This window comes from Bos taurus, chromosome 3 (genome assembly GCF_002263795.3).
Source record: "Bos taurus isolate L1 Dominette 01449 registration number 42190680 breed Hereford chromosome 3, ARS-UCD2.0, whole genome shotgun sequence".
In the NCBI taxonomy this organism is placed as follows: domain Eukaryota; kingdom Metazoa; phylum Chordata; class Mammalia; order Artiodactyla; family Bovidae; genus Bos; species Bos taurus.
In genome coordinates, this window is record NC_037330.1 from 98,917,305 (window position 1) to 98,936,411 (window position 19,107).

General features: G+C 41.4%; 1 protein-coding gene across 2 annotated transcripts in view; it reads right to left on the minus strand.

The window, feature by feature from the left end:
* The window catches only part of CMPK1 (cytidine/uridine monophosphate kinase 1), a 36,227-nt gene extending 29,352 nt beyond the window's left edge, over positions 1-6,875 (minus strand). The window contains exons 1-2 of one of the 2 annotated variants that reach the window (XM_024987182.2): positions 6,689-6,777; positions 4,868-5,104 (exon numbers count right to left, since the gene is read on the minus strand). In XM_024987182.2, the coding sequence (XP_024842950.1) occupies positions 4,868-4,945 (78 nt within the window). In that variant the 5' untranslated portion in view covers positions 4,946-5,104; positions 6,689-6,777. 2 annotated transcript variants of the gene reach the window in all.
* Positions 6,876-19,107: the final 12,232 nt, after the last annotated feature.

Genomic DNA, 19,107 nt, shown 5'->3' on the forward strand with positions numbered 1-19,107 from the left:
ATCTTCTGACTTAGCAATCCTATTTTTAGGAATCTTGCTTGCAAAAATAAAAGCATCCATATGCAATATTATATTTACAAGGAAGTTTACTGAAGCACTGTTTGCAACAGCAAAATAATTCCTGAAAAGTATGCTAAATGCCTAGCAATAGTGGGGGAATGGTACAACTATGCTACGGTAACATCCATATTATGGACTGTTCTGTAGCTACTGATAAAAATGAGTTAAGAGGAGAGCCATGGTACATTCCATAAAAAACAGAATAATCCCACTTGGAAGTAAAAAAGGTAAACATATGCACTTTTATTTGTAAAAGTACTGAGAAAGAGTTAATACCAGACAGTTAATACTGGTGACCTCAGGTTAGAGCCAACAACAACTATGTATTACAATTGTAACAACTATGTATTACAATTGTAACTTAAAACGGAAAGAAAAAAAAAAGAGTTTTCAAAAGTAAGAAGAGTAAATAATCTGAATATACTTTCCCTCCTCCAAATTCTTAAGGACAACAAAAACTCCACAATACAGTTACCTTTAATGAGATGACAGTGATCTGGGAGAGTTGAGGATTCTATGGACTCTCTTTTTAGAGACGATTTAAACTTTTCTTTAAATAAACTTAAAATCTAGTTGTCCAGTGGATCTTCCTAGTTTCTTTAATGAGTGATAGTTTGCTTTGGGGATTTGTAATCAGGAGTTTGATAATTTTAGAATGCTCATCAGATTTTTACAACTATACCATTTACTCACTGAGAGTAAACTGAAGTGTTAACATGAGAAATCAGAGGAGGTTTCAAACAGGATCCTGAAACTGGAAGCACTGCTACTTGGGCGCCCCCTGGGGACTGAGTTTTAAATTTTTTTACATCCTCAAGACAAACTGGTGTGCTATATAACTTCGTTCAAAGAACACTTACTAAGCACCTATTATGTACCAGGCACAATGTTCAACACTAGAGACAAAAAGATAAATAAAATAGAGTTTCTGATTTCTATAATGCATACTTAAAGTATCACCCAAAACTTTCTAAGTACAGCAGGAAACAATGGAAACAGTGTCAGACTTTATTTTCTTGGGCTCCAAAATCACTGCAGATGGTGACTGTAGCCATTAAATTAAAAGACACTTGCTCCTTGGAAGAAAAGCTATGACAAACCTAGACAGCATATTAAAAAGCAGACACGTTACTTTCCCAACAAAAGTCCATATAGTCAAAGCTATGGTTTTTCCAGTAGTCACATATGAATGTGAGACGTTGGACCATAAGGAAAGCTGAGCGCCGAAGAACTGATGCTTTTGAACTGTGGTGTTGGAAAAAGACTCTTGAGAGTCCCCTGGAAAGCAAGGAGATTAAGCCAGTCAATCCTGGAAATCAACCTTGAATGTTCATTGGGAGGACTGATGTTGAAGCTGAAGCTCCAATACTTTGGCCACCTGATGTAAAGAACTGACTCACTGGAAAAGACCCTGATGCTGAGAAGGATTGAAGGCAGGAGGAGAAGTGGACGACAGAGGATGATATGGTTGGATGGCATTGCCGACTAGATGAACAGGAGTTTGAGTAAACTCTGGGAGCTGGTGATGGACAGGGAGGCCTGGCGTGCTGCAGTCCGTGGGGTTGCAGAGTCAGACACAACTGAGCGACTGAACTGATCAGCATGTAGAATACAAAATATAAACTACTCATAGAGGTCCTGGAGGAAATTATAACACAGAAGATGATAAAAATGCTGTTGGGGTGCTTCAAAAAGGAATTTGGCATGAATATAAGCTTTAGCATAATTTGTTCATTTAACCAAAATGTTCACCATCTTTAAAAGACAGTAGATTTAAACATCTCAGATAACAGATGCAAAATTGTGGTTATTGTTTTTGGACAAGTTTAGGTTATGGCATCATGATTTTTCTTGGGCCAAAACAATACAAACAAAGCTTAATTTAAAAAATTAAAAACTGACATGGTATCCTAACATCAGATTTTTGTTGTTGTTGTTGTTCAGTCTTTAAGTCATGTCCCACTCTTTGTGACCCCATGGACTGCCACACACCAGGCTTCCCTGTGCTTCACCATCTTCCAGAGTTTGCTCAAACTCATGTCCATTGAGTCAGTGATGCTATCCAAGTATCTCATCCTCTCTTGTCCCCTTTAGTCACAATAATAATAACTCCACTCTGAGAACTTGAGTCTTGATTGCACTGATTTAGGAAATGGTTAATCTTCATAAACAAAATGAGGATGAGAAAACAGACTTAAAACAATTAGTTATAAAATGAAACTGATTTTCCAGGCAAGAGTACTGGAGTGGGGTGCCATTGCCTTCTCCGGAAACTGAAAAAGATCAGTTCAAATAATGGGCAAAATTTAACCTCAAAGCCTCCTTCCAATCTTTCCTTCCCAGTTCACAACACTTTCAGAAGATACTGTATCAGATTTGCCTTTTCTTCCTCAAGGTCTGGGAGAGCAAGAAGCAGAGGTAGAATTCACAGCCAGAAAAACAAAACAACAACTAACAAGCAACAGCTTCCCTCTGTGACACAACCACAATCCCAAAGTCCCAGGACATTAGAGAGCCAGACAGTCTCAGGTTCTGTGGCCAGGGCCCAAAGAAGTACTTCTGGTGGCCTGAGTTGGAAATCAATTTAATTTTCCCAAAGGAATAATTCTATTTCAGCCACATTTCAGGTACCCTGTGAGCTGAATTAGCAATGGCATGATAGTTGGGGACTTCAACCTTTATTATATAACTTTTTCCCTACAGAAAAATAATTAGTTCCAAAAATTATATTGTTTGGGATTCAGCTTACATTTGCCTGTATAATAAAGCATTGAGTCAAAATGCAATAGACTCATAAAAGAAAAAACAAAAACAAAAAACCTCTGACTTGACTGACCATAGACATTCCACTGTTTAATCTCCTAGAAGACAGCAATTACTAAATTATAAACTATTTGGAATAAAAAGTAACAGTTTAAAAGAGTTTAAGTTCATATAATTGTTGAAATTTTAAAGAATAGGATAATATAGTATAGAACATATTTCATCACGGAAATCTTCTAATTCTTCTAATTAAGGTTTAAAATCTTGCCAGCCATTATCAAACAGAGTAAAGAATAAATACTAGTTACAGAATGTAGAGATAATGTTTAATCCAGTGGAGTAATATGGGTATCATTAGCTTGGGTGTGAACACTTAAAAGTCACATCATGAGTCAGAAACAAAATATTTAAATGCTTTCAAATACATCAATCATAAACCAATTTTTAAAAGTAATACTACAGTGTACTTTGAAGTAAAAATAACCAATCTCATAAATTCAGAACAGGAACTCTAAAATAGAGGTAAAAAGTTATTTGTATCTACTTATACCAGATATTTTATCTCATTTTATATTCACAAATGCCATACCAGATAGGTATTATTTCTCCCTTTTACAGAGGAACCAAGCTAAAAGTAACAATTTCTCTGGGACTAAAGCGATAGCAAATGGAATAGTTAGGGTTATAGTCTGAACCTACATTTGTTTTAATTCTAGTAAATGGCTCATCAGAATTCAAGAAAATATTTGCAAACAAAGTAACAAGGGATTAATCTCCTAAATATACAAATAGCTCATGCAGCTCAATATAAAAAAAAAACAACAACAAAAATTCCAATCAAAAAATGGGTAGAAGATCTAAACAGACATTTCTCCAAAGAAAACATCAGATGGCTGAAAGGCATCACTACATCATCACAAACTGTTAGAGAAATGGAAATCAAAGCTACAATGAGGTGTCGCCTCACACCAGTCAGAATGGCCATCAATAAATCTACAAACAATAAATGCTGGAGACGGTGTGGAGAAAAGGGAATCCTCCTTCATTGTTGGTGAAATGTAATCTGGTACAGCCACTATGGAGAACAGCACAGAAGCTCCTTAAAAAACTAAAAATAAAGCTACCATATGATCCAGCAATCCCACTCCTGGGCATATCTGGAGAGAACCATCATTCAGAAACACATGCACCTCAACGTTTACTGCAGCACTATTTACAATCACCAGGATATGGAAATAAACTAACCATTCACAGAGGAATGGATGAAAAAGATGTGATACATATATACAATGCAGTATTAATCCACCATAATAAAGAAGGAAACAGTGTCATTTGCCACAACATGAATGGACCTAAAAACTGTCACACTGAGTGAAGGAAGTCAGAGAAAAATGAGAATCATATAATATCACTTACATGTGGAATCCAAAAAATTTGGTACAAAACAGAGAGTCACAGATATAGAAAACAAACTTACCAATGGGGAAGGAAATGAGGGAGGGATAAATTGAGATATTAGGATTGACATACACACACTACTGTGTATAGAATGCTTCCCTGGTAGCTCAGCTGGTAAAGAATCCACTTACAATGCAGAAGACCCTGGTTCGATTCCTGGATCAGGAAGATACCCTAGAGAAGGGAGGGATAGGCTACCCACTCCAGTATTCTTGGGCTTCCCTGGTGGCTCAGACAGTAAAGAATCAGCCTGCAATGTGGGAGACCTGGGTTGGGAAGATCCCCTGGAGGAGAGCATGGCAACCCACTCCAGTATTCTTGCCTGGAGAATCCCCATGGACAGAGGAGCCTGGTGGGCTATGGTCCATGGGGTCCCAAAGAGTCAGACAGGACTGAGCAACTAAGCTAGACACTAACGTATATAGAACAGATAACCGAAAGGGACATACTGTATACTATAGGAAACTCTACTCAATACTCTGTGATGATCTGTATGGGAAAAGAATCTTTAAATAGGTGGATATATGTATCAGTTCAGTTGCTCAGTCGTGTCTGACTCTTTGTGACTCCATGGACTGCAGCATACCAGGCCTCCGTGTCCATCACCAACTCCCGAAGCCTCCTCAAACTCATGACCATCGTGTCGGTGATGCCATCCAACCATCTCATCCTCTGTCGTCCCCTTCTCCTGCCTTCAATCTTTCCCAGCATCAGGGTCTCTTCCAGTGAGTCAGTTCTTCACATCAGGTGGCCAAATATTGGAGTTTCAGCTTCAGGATCAGTCCTTCATGTAAAACTGACTCACATTGCTCTATACCTGAAACTGTCACAACACTGTAAATCAACTATACTCCAGGAAAAATTAAAACAAAAACAAACAAAAATAAAGTCTTTTCTCCTTCCCCTATCATGCCATTTACATGTGAGTTATTTCATACATACAACAAAAACTTGAAATAAATTGTCATGTCTTTTAAAAAGTGAAAAGAACCAACAAAAATAAGGAGAAAGTTTTTTTTATCTATTTCTTGGTTGATTTAGTTCCACTTATATTTCTACAACTGATCAACAATTATCAATACAGCTATAAAACACACAATGAAGATATTTATGTTACCATCTGACTATTTCTGGATGCTCTTTAGAGAATAAAATATAGTACAGGAGTGGGTTGTATGAACCTGAGAGAGGAGTAAAATCCCAAAGCTAATAAAAGCCATGAGTTTGAGCAAGCTCGGGCAGTTGGTGATGGACAGGGAAGCCCCGCGTGCTGCAGTCCATGGATACGACTGAGCAACTGAACCGAATTGAATAAAAGCCATTTCCTGGAACAGAGGAGGGAATAATTTTAGAAGTTCTGGGTCAAAATCTTTTGGTCTGAGTTTCACAAAAATTCTCTGGTGTTTTACAGCACGACTGGTCCCCTCTTCTGTTTCTAGATATCTCTTGTCTTCCTCCTCTCCCAAACATTCCCCGGATTCTCCAGTAAGTCTTTCACCCACACTGCAGCTAACCACATATCTATTCGAAAATTGTTAACGGAATTGAACCGGTAACCTTATCACACTTTGGGGGGGAGGGGGAGAATAACACCATTTTAGAGTTGGGAGGCATTTCACATTGAGTTTAAATCTGCGTGCACAGCCTCTACTATTCTAGTGGGGGCAACGGAGACTCGGAGAGAGGAAGTGACCTGGCCACAGACTAGGCGTGAGTTGGCAGCTGGGCCAGAGGTTGAAGTTTCATCTCATACTCCACGCTTTTCCAACCTCACGAAAGCGGGTTGGGCTTTAGGGCTGGGTACTAGCCATGACGGGTTTAGAAAAAGCAATCAGCAGATCCCAGAACACCTAAAGCCCTGTCGCCCGGGCTCCTTTCTAGAGTAAAGACCAGTATAGTTACCTGTTTAGAGTTCAGAGGGCCTGTGGGAAGGGGAGGGCTGAAAAAACCGGTCTCTCCTGAGGCAGCTGTGGGCACACCCCGACCTCTAACCCAAATCGACACAGCTGCCGCCTCCACCCGCCCCACAACCAGTGGTACTCCGACCTTCTACGCGCTCGGGGTCCATGGAAGCGGACCCTCCTGGGATCCCTCTCCCAGCCCACTCTCGAGACGAACTTGGCCCCCAAAATGTAAGGGAAGAGGGGTGCAGGAACAAAGCAACCCCAAGCGATCCCCTTCCTTTCTGGGCGCCCCCGGGGCGGGCGGACGTGGACTACCAGTCCCGACATGCAGCGCGCCAGCGGACCCTCGACCACCGCCAAGTCCGCGGTGCATCGGCCGCCGGGACTCGTAGTCTGCGGTTCGGGGGTGGGGTGGGGGGTGGCGCGGCCAGCCACGCGCGGCGGGACGGGCCAGCCCGGTGTCCGGTCAAGCCCAGGGAGCCTGCTGGCTGCCCGGGCCTCACCTCAACGATGCGGGCGCACTGGGTCCCCTTGCCGGCGCCGGGACCGCCAAGAACGAACACGACCTGCGGCTTCATGAAGCGATGCGGGAAGAGGAAAAGTGGCCGGCCGGTCAGCAGCGGAAAGCTAAGGCCTAGGACGTGCAGCAGCCGGCGGCCGCAGCGGTTAAGCATGCACCGCGGCTGTGTTGGACGCTGAGAGAGCTGACAGCAGCCGGGCCGGCGTTGGCGCGGGGCGGGGCGCGGAGAAGGGGGCGGGCCGAGCCGGCTCCTGCCGCGGCCCCGCCGCCTTAGCTGCCGAGGCGTCCGCCCTGCAGACGGAAGGGGCGGGGCTTCCGCTGCTCTTTCGTTGGCCGCGCCCGAGTCCTCCCCGCCCCTCTGAGGGCTCATTCATTCGTTCTGTCCGCGGGTGTTGAGCCAGCTAGTGTAGGGCCTGTGCTGGCGCCTGGCACATGGCCTACGGGAGAGCACGATCCATTGTATCTGCTCTCAAGTTTAAATTCCAGAGGGTAGGCAGCCGACCTGAACAAATCGACACGAATAAATAAATGCAAATAGCAATATTGGCTTTGAAGGAACCAAACGGAGGAATAACAAGAGATGAATGTAATTTGGCTATGGTAGTCAGACTTCTGAAGAGATGATATATAAGCCAAGACGTAAGGATAGGAAAGAGCAAAGCTAAGCAAACACTGAGACAGAGGGTCCCACAAAGAGAAAAAAGGCTAGTTTTTGCAAAACCCCTAAGACTTGAAACTGAGAGCACTTGAAAGGCCCATACGATCAGTGCTCTGTGAAACGAGGGAGGGAATGAAAGGTGGTAGAGTTTGGCTGATGACCGGTCAGTCAGTCCCTTTGGTTAAGGAAAGGAGTTTGAATTATATGCTAATTGCAGTGGGAAGTCCTTCTAACTATAACTCCATTTCCCTGCCCCTTGCATTAGGAAACATTTTCGAGAAGAAAAAGAGTTCAGTGAATGAGTCTTAGTGAATAGACCTTTAAATGTTGGAGAGAGGAGGAGGAACCCAAGAAGGCAGAGCCAGAAAGGTAAGAAGAAAACCAGAATAGGTTGTTCCAGCAAAGAGAGTGTATGGGGTGGGATTGTGGTGGTGTAGTAGTCAACACTGTGTTAAACACAAATGAGTACAGATAAAACAGCATTTGGCAACAGGGGGACTTACAAAGAGTTCTGCCCGAAGCAAGTCATACATTATATCTAATTTGAAGCCTGATTGAAAATGGAGTGGATAGGAGATGAGTAAATGAAAATAATAGAGAAAATAAGGGTCAAGACAAAGTTTATTTAGGATGGGTTATAGCAGCCATGCTGTCTAATATGGTAGCCCTTACCCACATATGGGTATTTAAATTAATTACATTAAAAATAATTAAAAATTCAGTTCTTCAGTTGTAATAACAACATTTTAACAGCTCAGTAATCACATGTGTTTGTTTAGTGGAAATTGTATTGAACAGCATACATACCAACCCTGTCATCACAAAAAGTTCTGCTGGTCAATGCTATACTCAAGCTCATGCTTAAGGGGTTAGGAATGATTTGAAAGAAAGAGAGGTAATCCCTTGAGGAGAAAAATCAGATGAGCAAGTCCAAAGGACTTGGACACATCTAAGACACCTGGAGGACCTTAGATGACTTGAAAGTCCTAGATAGGAAGATGTTCATTTGTAACAGGAATAACAAGAAGAGTAGAGTTCAGGAAGATTTGAAGGTAGGAAGGGTTCCTGTCTGATAACTTTCTTTTTCTTGTAATGAAAGGGCAATATTACCTGAGGGGAAGGGGAAGGGACTAGGATATCTGAGGAGAGAAAAGGTATGAAATAGACATCTTTGATAGTATAAAGTGTGTTTTTCTAAAGAAAACTAATCAATAGGACTTCTGGGAAGTATTAAAAGCTCATTTGGTTTTTGAGATCATGGATTTAAAATCATTAAAGACATTAGACTATTCAGGCACAGGCAGAGAGAAGGGCAGGCAAACAGTTGGGCTAATCCAGGATTGGGGTTTTGCTAGGCAAGTAAAACAGAAAGAGAGAAGACTAAGGGAATGTTTGCAAAAGAATGTTTATGATGGTTTATGCAGAATCAAGGACCTTCCTGGTAGCTCAGATGGTGAAGAATCCACCTACAATGCAGGAGACCCCGAATCAATTCCTGGGTCTCGAAATTCCCCTGGAGAAGTGATAGGCTACCCACTCCAGTAATTCTTACCTGGAGAATCCCCATGGACCCAGGAGCCTGGCAGGCTACAGTCCATGGGGTTGTAAAGAGTTGGATACGACTGAGCGACTGAGCCAGCACAGCACATGCAGAATCAAAATCAGGCAGAAAAGCAAATGGTGGCATGTGAGGGCTAACAATGGAGAAGTGGACAGGAACCAGGGAAGATATTAGAAGTACTGATGTCAAAGAATGGTGGCAGTGGAGTACTTGAGCACATGAGCTGGTGATCTGAGTGGAATGTTTGGAACTGAAGTATCAAAGGTTGTGAGTTTCTGCTGCTGATGATATCTGGGATGAGCCCATGGGAGTGGAAGACTGAAGCAGATACACACCCTGTTATTAGAATTGAGAGGCCAGGGTGTTCAATTTATCATCCAGGTAGAAGTTTAAGTGAGATAGTACTGGCTTGAAGAGAGGGACTACAAGAGTGAAATTAAGTTCTTGAGGGCAGAGTGCCAGGAAGGGATACAGACAGGAGGGGAGGATGGTGGCACAGCCTTATCTGGCTACCACCACTCTCTTTCTCCCTGTACAACCCTTTTCCTCTTCCCTCACACACTATTTTCGGCCTCTTTTCATCTTTTCCCCCATCTTGTCCACTTTTTTTTTTTTTTTTACTTATTTCCAATCCTCCTCCCCTTCTTTTCCCATTTCTGACTTCCCTTCCTTCTCCCTATCTACTTCTCTTTTCCATTTCTTCTCTCCACCCTCTTTCTTTGCCTCTCTAATCCCTTCTCCCTTCAGTCCCTTGTTTTTCCCTTGTTTATTGAGCCCTATCATAGTTACTATTGTATTGATTTAATGACATAGATGTTACTATTATACTCATTTTGCAAATGAAACCAAAGCCAAAAGTTGTCTGAAGACAGCTGGCCAGTAAGCAGCAGGAGCTGGAATTCAGCTGGATGTTTTCATTGTTGTTGCTATAGAGTCAGCATTATCTCCTTTAAAAGCAGAGAACATCAAGGCTGAAAGGAATGGTAGAGTTGTTAAGTCCAAAGTCTTCATGTTACCATATGGTGCCAGGTAACAAAGTACATTCCTGGTCCAAGATCTTTTCCCACTTAGTACAGTAAATATTAGGACTCAAGGAGGATTAATAGGCAAGGACATCTGACTTAGAATAGGGAGACCTAAGTTTTAGTCTCTATGCTACCAATAAATCACTGTAACCTTAGGAAACTCCTGCTAATCTTGGAACTTCAGTTTTTCATCTTCCAACTAGGAAATGGAGAGAAGGGTGAAATGAAAGCATTGGTATAGATGACCTCACACCATCCTACTGTGTTTAGTTTTTTGATGAGAAGAAGGACAGTTATCCAATTGCTGCTACTGTGCCTCTTGAAGGTACGTCCTGGTACTTAGCATAGGGATCTGCGAACTTTTTCTGTAAAAAGCCAGACAATAAATATTTTAGGTCTTGGGTGGCTTAGCATCTCCATTCAGCTACACAACTTTGCCATTATAGTAAAAAGCAGCCTCAGATCATACATAAACAAATGAACGTGATAATGTTCCAAAAAACTTTTTTTATGGACACTGAAATTTGAATTTGCACCTGCCTCAAAATGTTATTCTCTCATTTTTTAAATCCACTTAAAAATGTAAAAACCACTGCTAGGGTGTAAGTCTATACCAAAACAGGTGCCCACAGGCTATAGTTGCTGCCCTCTGGCCTGGCAGAATGCCTGGTGGTAAAAGTCCAATTCAAGCTCAGAGGAAGTCTCCCAATCTTCCACCTGCCAGGGAGGAGGATGTAGGATATATGTCAGCTGGAAATGAGAATGACTGGTCATATTATTATGAGGTGGTAGGAGTACAAAAAAAGGCCATATTGAAGCAAATGTGCCTCTTTTCTTTTGGGCATGACTTTTCTCTATCTCATCTGGTATAATTGCCAGAGCTGAAAGATGTTACAGGGATGGGATCTGTGGAAAAGGGTCTAGGAGGCTATTCTTTGGTTTTTGATGAAGGCCTTGTGCCCTTTTTACATAAATTAGGAAAGAGACAAAAAGATAATCATTCTAGCTCCCATGATAGAGACCACCAGAACTAAGGATTCCACATAGGAAGGAGTCTGGGTACAAAACTTCATTGTATACTTATAGCAATTTGTAGTAACTTTTCTTTGACTCCCTGGAGAATTTGACTACAAGGGCTCAGTACTTAGTGTCTTGCACTGTGCCCATCTCCTGCCAACCATGTTAGGCAACTAAGGAAAATTAACTAAAGAAGAAAGATATTAAAAAAGTGAAACCTAGATACCCATCTCTACCAAGGGTTTTCCAGAAAGATCAGGGCTAAGCAGAAAACAACGTATTATTTGTTGTCTCTTTGGGCCTACTCTGGTTATCTTTTGCTATATAACAAACGTTAATGGATTACAAGGAATGTTTGGTATGGGAACCCTGCCCCCAGCCCAAATATCACACACTTTTGGTGACCAGAGTGTTCAGTGTGAGTAGTGCTGTGGGTAGAGAGGAGACACATGGAAGAGGTTTTCCAAAACACCTGTTTATTACACCAGGTGGTCCCATGGAGCCAAGCCAAGGAGGCAAGCATTCATAAAAGACACTGTGCTACTCTGATGCTCGAACATTTAACCTGTCTGCTTGTCCACAGTGAAAGGTCTAATTCTTGGCACCTTAGTCCTGAATTTGTCCCCAAAGAATTCATTTTGCTTTAGCCTTATATCAGTGCTCTTAATCTGTGGAGGTGGCAGAGATTCAGTGAGTTCCCCCTCGATGCAAACAATCAGACCCCCAATAGGAATGTGCCAGTGAGTATATATTGAATAAATGGCTATCACCTAATAGAAGCTATTCTCTACTTAAATCCATAGATTGAATCCATAGATTAAATACATTCGATTAATATCTATTGAATATCCACTATGTGCCAAGCATTTCACTCTATTACTTAGTTTTGGGATGACATTCAAACTTTTCAATAATTAATACAATCAGAATATTTGTTGCGATTTCTGTGCCAGGATTTGCTATGCTGGCGTCAGTCCTCTAGTTGTGGGATCATGAGGAAGTCCTAGGTGTCCCAAGTTCTCAGGGAAGTAGCTACATCCAACTCACATGGAAATAATTCACTTTTAACCACCAACACAATATTACCAGTTGTGTGTTGGCTGAATATTGGCCTTGCCTTATAAAATACACATAATGAAGTTAGTGCTGTCATTTTGCAGATGGAAAAAGAGCCAGGAAGTGGAAGTACTTTATTTAAAGACACAGAGGCAGTTAGCTAGCAAAGTCAAATTCAAACTTAGAATGTACAGCTTCAAAATATGCATTCATCCTATACAGTACTGAACCTTTAGGAGGTAAAAAGTTCCATAGGCACAAAATCCATTCAAAGTAAGTTCTGTAACAGATGTGAAGACTGATCTCGAAAGATGTAAAAATAAGAGCTATCCTCAAAACTCACTCCTACCCATATGTGTTTATTTATCAAGTACATTAAGTCTTTGGAACATATATTCAGTATGTGCATACTATTACCAGAGTATAGCTGTGTTCATAGGGAACTCTCAAGGGTCTTAAGAAGTAGGGCCTTTTCACCACTTATGTCCTATTTATCATACTTGCACTTTAAATATCTGTTCCATACTTTGATTTTTCCATTTTTGACAACATCTGTTTGACGTGCTATTCATTTTTCAGGATTCAGCTCAGATTTTACCTCCTTTGGGAAGCGCTGTCTAAATTCCCAAGACTGGGTTAGGTGCCCCTCTTTTGTGTTTCTACACCCACTACCACCACCCGGCCCACACTTACTCCATCCCATGTTTACTTCTGTTGTAGCACTGTGGTGTACTGTGTATCCACACACTTGGTTTAGAGCTCCTTGAAGGCAGAGACTATGTCTGATGATTCTATACAACATAACAAACGTGTTACTGTTACAACGTGATTTACTCTCTTAAGGAAACTCCAAGGTTCTTGGAAAATTTAGAGTATGTAACTTGGCTCTTGCCACTCAAGTTCTATCTACAATGGTCTTTGACAACTGCTGCCCTGTAATTCCTTTCTTGAGTATAGCTAGGAACTGGTTTCTAGGATCAGTTTGGGTGATGGAGCAAAGACAGGGCAGGTTGTGGGTGGCACAGGTGGGTAGGTGGCAGGCCATATGCTTTGCCCTGAGGCCTTCATAGCCATCTATTACATTGTGATCTATTTCCTGGAGGGATGCTTAGCCCATTACATAACCTGATGCTTAATGGAGGTTCTAAAAGGAAGACTCGATGTTATTCAGATTTGCACTTATTGCTGTAATGTTTTATCAAAGTACCTTTTATCAAAGATTCTGAGAGCACTGGTTAAAAGAAACATGATTTTTTAAAAGCTGATGTGCCAAATGTGGCAACAGACAATTCACCTACCCTCCTGGGAGTGATGCTGTCAGCTGAGCTCAGTCTGCATACTGCAGAATGGCAGGCTAACCAGTGAAGGGAAATGATGGTCTTCAGCAGGTCTTCCAGCATTTTTTGCCTATTACAACTTTGCAAGCCTAGGTAGTTTGCTTATACCCACAGTTTCTTTGCCTGCAAAATCAGGATGATGATTAAAAAAAAAATCAGCTGAGCCATTATTTACAGAGAATTTACCAATATGTTATTTGATCTTTCTTGTCTTTATTCCAAAACACTTCAAGCTTTCAAAAAATAAGTAAAATGAGTCAACATGACTTGACACATTGTTATTATTACCTCTCCCAAGAGGTTTGAGTCTCAAAGAAATTCTACATAAATTGACAGATTAACAATCCTCCTTAAAAATATGATGTTCCTTAAAAGCAAAGCTGTAGTCATTTTCTAAAAGCACCAGTCCAGCTTAGCTTAGAAGTGTAAATAGAGACAGGGAAAGTTGGGTGTTTTGTAAATAAGGGCAGAACTGGTAACTGATTCCAGCTTCCCTGTTCCTGGTGATAACAATAGCTCTTTAATTCCCATGACGAGCCTGTTAGCAGGCACATCAGGGTTTATAACACTGAACATTTACCAGGTCTAATCTTAAAGACCATGTCATATGTTCAGGGACTGTAAGGGAATAGGAAAAATGAAAACAATTGTTATGTTAGAATGTAGAACTTTGGATTAATTTTTCCCTTTACATTTTTTTTTTAATTTATAGTGTTGTTTGTGCAACAACTTTAAAAAACACATTTTTAAAAAAGCATGACATACTGGAAATGATTCTCTGTGAAGCAAATTAAAGCTCTTAAAATTTGAAAAATAAGACTGATAGATTTTCTGTGTAGGGGCCAGTAGCCGTAGCAATTCCATGGTGTCCTGAAATGACATAAAACAGGTGGATCAGTGGTAAAGAATCCGCCTGCCAAGTAGGAGATACTTGTTTGATCCCTCGGTCAGGAAGATCCCTGGGAGAAGGAAATGGCAGCCTACTCCAGCATTCTTGCCTGGGGAATCCTATGGACAGAGGAGCCTGGCAGGCTACAGTCCATGGAGTTGCAAAGACTTGGACGTGACTTAGCCACTAAACAGCAGCAGCAGCCTATATAAACAAGGATCAAAGAATACCACGGTATGTATTCAGTCTATCTAATAGGCTGCAATCTAACAATAATTCATATTTGCTTTGGATAATTACCTCTTATTACACGCCCCTATAAAATTGGGCTTTCCTTGTTCTTTGCTTAAGAACACATCCTTCCAATCCCCCATGCCATTTAGCACAAAGCTTAATTTGTAGTAGATCCTTGGTAGAGCATCTGTAGATTTGAGTTCACTAAGCTTATTCTCTAATTTAACAAATTACTCCTTTCATCTTTATGTATGTACAGCAATGTGTTGCTTATTTATTAACACTGTCAGTTGTTAGTACAGCTGGTACACTTAATATATATAGGTAGTCTTTTAATTAATTTTCACACTATTATGATTTAACTCTTTTTTATGATGATGTACAATATGCAAAAAAGGAAAATCAATCTTAAAGAGTTTAAATGACAGAACTGGGGCCAGATGCCCAGGGTCAATGCTTGTTACATTGTATCATATTCCAAAAAATTTTTAATACCTAAGGAATAAGCCCTTTGGATTCCTCCAGCTTGTCCTAAATAGGAAGCTGAATCATTCCAATTCAAAAATGAAGTCAGTAATTACTTGTAATTCAGTTTTAAGAATATCTACTCTATCCATCAGAGAAGGCAATGGCACTCCACTTCAGTACTCTTGCCTGGAAACTCCCATGGACAGAGGAGCCTGGTAGGCTGCAGTCCATGGGGTCGTGAAGAGTTGGACATGACTGAGCGACTTCACTTTCACTTTTCACTTTCATGCATTGGAGAAGGAAATGGCAACCCACTCCAGTGTTCTTGCCTGGAGAATCCCAGGGACAGCAGAGCCTGGTGGGCTGCCGTCTATGGGGTCACACAGAGTCGGACACGACTGAAGCAACTTAGCAGCAGCAGCAGCACTCTAGCCATAGCATTTTTTTTAATCTATAGCATTGAATGTATATCCTGCTTAGAAGTCCAGTGGTAATAAAATGTTTAATTGAAGTCTGAGTTATTATATCATGAGAAATGCTGGGCTGGAAGAAGCACAAGCTGGAATCAAGATTGCCAGGAGAAATATCAATAACCTCAGATACGCAGATGACACCAGCCTTATGGCGGAAAGTGAAGAGGAACTAAAAAGCCTCTTGATGAAAGTGAGAGAGGAGAGTGAAAAAGTTGGCTTAAAACTCAACATTCAGAAAACGAAGATCATGGCATCTGGTCCCATCACTTCATGGGAAATAGATGGGGAAACAGTGGAAACAGTGTCAGACTTTGTTTTTTTGGGCTCCAAAATCACTGCAGATGGTGACTGCAGCCATGAAATTAAAAGATGCTTAGTCCTTGGAAGGAAAGTTATGACCAACCTAGATAGCATATTGAAAAGCAGAGACATTACTTTGCCAACAAAGGTCCGTCTAGTCAAGGCTATGGTTTTTCCAGTGGTCACGTATGGATGTGAGTTGGACTGTGAAGAAGGCTGAGCACTGAAGAATTGATGCTTTTGAACTGTGGTGTTGGAGAAGACTCTTGAGAGTCCCTTGGACTGCAAGGAGATCCAATCAGTCCATTCTGAAGGAGATCAGCCCTGGGATTTCTTTGGAAGGAATGATGCTAAAGCTGAAACTCCAGTACTTTGGCCACCTCATGCGAAGAGTTGACTCATTGGAAAAGACTCTGATGCTGGAAGGGATTAGGGGCAGGAGGAGAAGGGTACGACAGAGGATGAGATGGCTGGATGGCATCACTGACTCGATGGATGTGAGTCTGGGTGAACTCCAGGAGTTGGTGATAGACAGGGAGGCCTGGCGTGCTGCAATTCATGGGGTCGCAAAGAGTCAGACACGACTGAGTGACTGAACTGAACTGAACTGAGTTATTATTAAGCATATAAGAAGGCATTTATTTATTGCTGTTGTTCAAAAAATTAGCATATACTTCAATTCTCCTCTTGCCCATTCCTTTCTTAGTTTTTTTTTTTGATAGGTAAGAAGTGGATTTGTTTAGAGAGAAACACACTCCACAGAATGTGGGCCATCACAGAGGGCGAGTGTGGCGGCCCCTTTCTTCTTTTTAAACAGACTTTATTTCTAAGAACAGTTTTAGATTAACAGGAAACTTGAGAATATAGTACAGATTCTCATTACCGACCCTGAGAGTCCCCTGTTATTAACAGGTCATATGTAGTATGGTACATGTGTTACAGTTACCTATCCAATATTGGTCACTATTATTACTTAAGGTCCAGAATTTATTTACATTTTCTTAGTTTTCAACCTGGTCTGCTTTTTCTCTTTCATGATTCCAGTCTTGATACCACATTACATTTAGTTATCTCTTTAGGCTCCTCTTAGTTAGTTTCTCAGACTTTCCTTGTTTTGATAACCTTGAGTTTTGAGAAGTACAGGTCAGACATTTATTAGGGTTCCTCACTGTTGAAATTTGTATGATGTTTTTCTCAAGATAAGTTTGGATTTATAGGTTATTGGAAGGAAGACCACACAGGTAAAGTGCCATTTTCATCATACCATATCAAGTATATACAGTATCAGCATGACTATTAATATTGACCTTGATCACATGGCTGAAATACTAATGGTCAGGTTTCTCCATTGTTAAGTTACTCTTTCCTCCACTCCTTAACATACTGTCCACTTTGGAAAGATGTCACTATGTCCAGCCTACACCTAAGGAATAGGGAGTTGTGTGTTATGCTTGCCCCTTCCTTTTTGTTTAATTCATATCATCTTACGTTTCTCTTTCAGATATTTTAAAGTAGTTCTTAAAAAAAAAAACATAAATCATAAGGAGCCCACACAAAGTTATTTTTTACATCCTAAGTTCAATCTCTAATCAAATTTTGAATCTGCCTTCAAAATATATGCAGAATCCAGTAACCTCTCACCACCTCCATTGCCACCATTCCAGTTCAAGCTGTCAATCTCTCCTTTATGTCATTGCAGCAGCTAACTAGTCTCCTTGCTTCTGCCTTTGCCCCCTACAGTTTATTCTCTATGTGGCAACCATCAGTTCAGTTCAGTTCAGTCGCTCAGTCGTGTCCGACTCTTTGCGACCCCATGAATCCCAGCGCGCCAGGCCTCCCTGTCCATCACCAACTCCCGGAGTTCACCCAGACTCACATCCATCGAGTCAGTGATGCCATCCAGCCATTTCATCCTCTTTCGTCCCCTTCCATAGTGATGCTTTTAAAACCTAAAATCAGATCTTGACAGTCCCCTATTTCAAATCTTCCTTTGGCTTCCTGTAGAACTCAAGACTGTAGCTAAGTCCTTGAAATGCCCCATGATCTACCAACACCTCCTGTCCTTCAACTGTTGACAGTCTTCTAACCCATTTTGCTCAGCACAGACTGGTCTCCTACCCTCCCTTGAAGATGTCAGAAAATGCTCACCCCAGGGCCTTTGCACTTAATGTAAACCATGGCAGCCATCAAAGTGTGTCACTTGGATCTATCTCTAGAAAGAACGTGACAATTAGCAGCAAACAATACACTTGGCTGGCAGCCTCTTGTTGTGGTCTTCCAGATCTGCCTTAACGATGGTGCTTGCTCTTTATGGTAAGTTCCAGGCAATGACTGGGTACAGCAAGGGTTCTGGTCATTTCTGCCTAATGTGGGATTCCTCTCATGGGCAATCTTTGCTGTAGAGTTCTCCACTGGGTCATCCAAGGCTTTGTCAGACATGCATCACTGTCTGAGGCTCTTCCTGCTCATACACCAGATCTGAGGAACTCACCAGCATTTCTCTTAAAATGTGTTCCCTAGATTCTAGGAATTTTTCCAGGAAAGCAGAGATTGACACTGGAGCACATATTTCTTGGCTTGTTTGATACATTTTTCAAGATAGTGTTTTCACTCTCTCAAAAGGGTGGATGCACAGTCATACAAAACAGCCTACAAGTGCAGTTCAGACATTAAGACACTCCCACATTGCTCAGGAAACTAACAAAAGTCTAGAGAAATGTAAGTGACATTTCAAATCTGGACTCTGCACTATCTACCTGTGTGATCTTCTACATGTCCTCCCTTGTTAAATAGGGACAATAATACCTACTTCTGCTATTCAGACAATCGATTAAGATAATGGCGGTGAAGGCGCGATTATCAACACTTGTGAAGATAACTATAAATCATCACACTAATACTAATATCATATGTCATATATACAATACCAATACCATACCTAATACCAATATTCATTATGGAGGGTGGTGGTTTAGTCACTTGTGTCCAACTCTTGCAACCCTATGGACTGTGGACTGCCAGGCTCCTCTGTCCATGGGATTTCCCAGGCAAGACTACTGGAGTAAGTGGCCATTTCCTTCTTCAGGGGATCTTCCCAACCCAGGGACTCCTGCATTGCTGACACATTCCTTACCAACCGAGCCATCAGAGAAGCCCATTCATTGTGAAGGTAAGTATAAATAGCTTACAAATGGCCACGTTCTTTTCGGTTCAAACAGGAAGGAATTAAAATCTTTTATGTTGAGAGGCGAGTATGATTCTTAGGAAAGAAATTGGAAGAAGTCGGAACTTCCCCTCTTTTTGTGCATTTAATCAAGGCGTTTGGTTCGCTTCTAGCCGCCGAGAGTGAACCAGAGAAGCCAGTACTTCCGGCTTCCTCTGCCA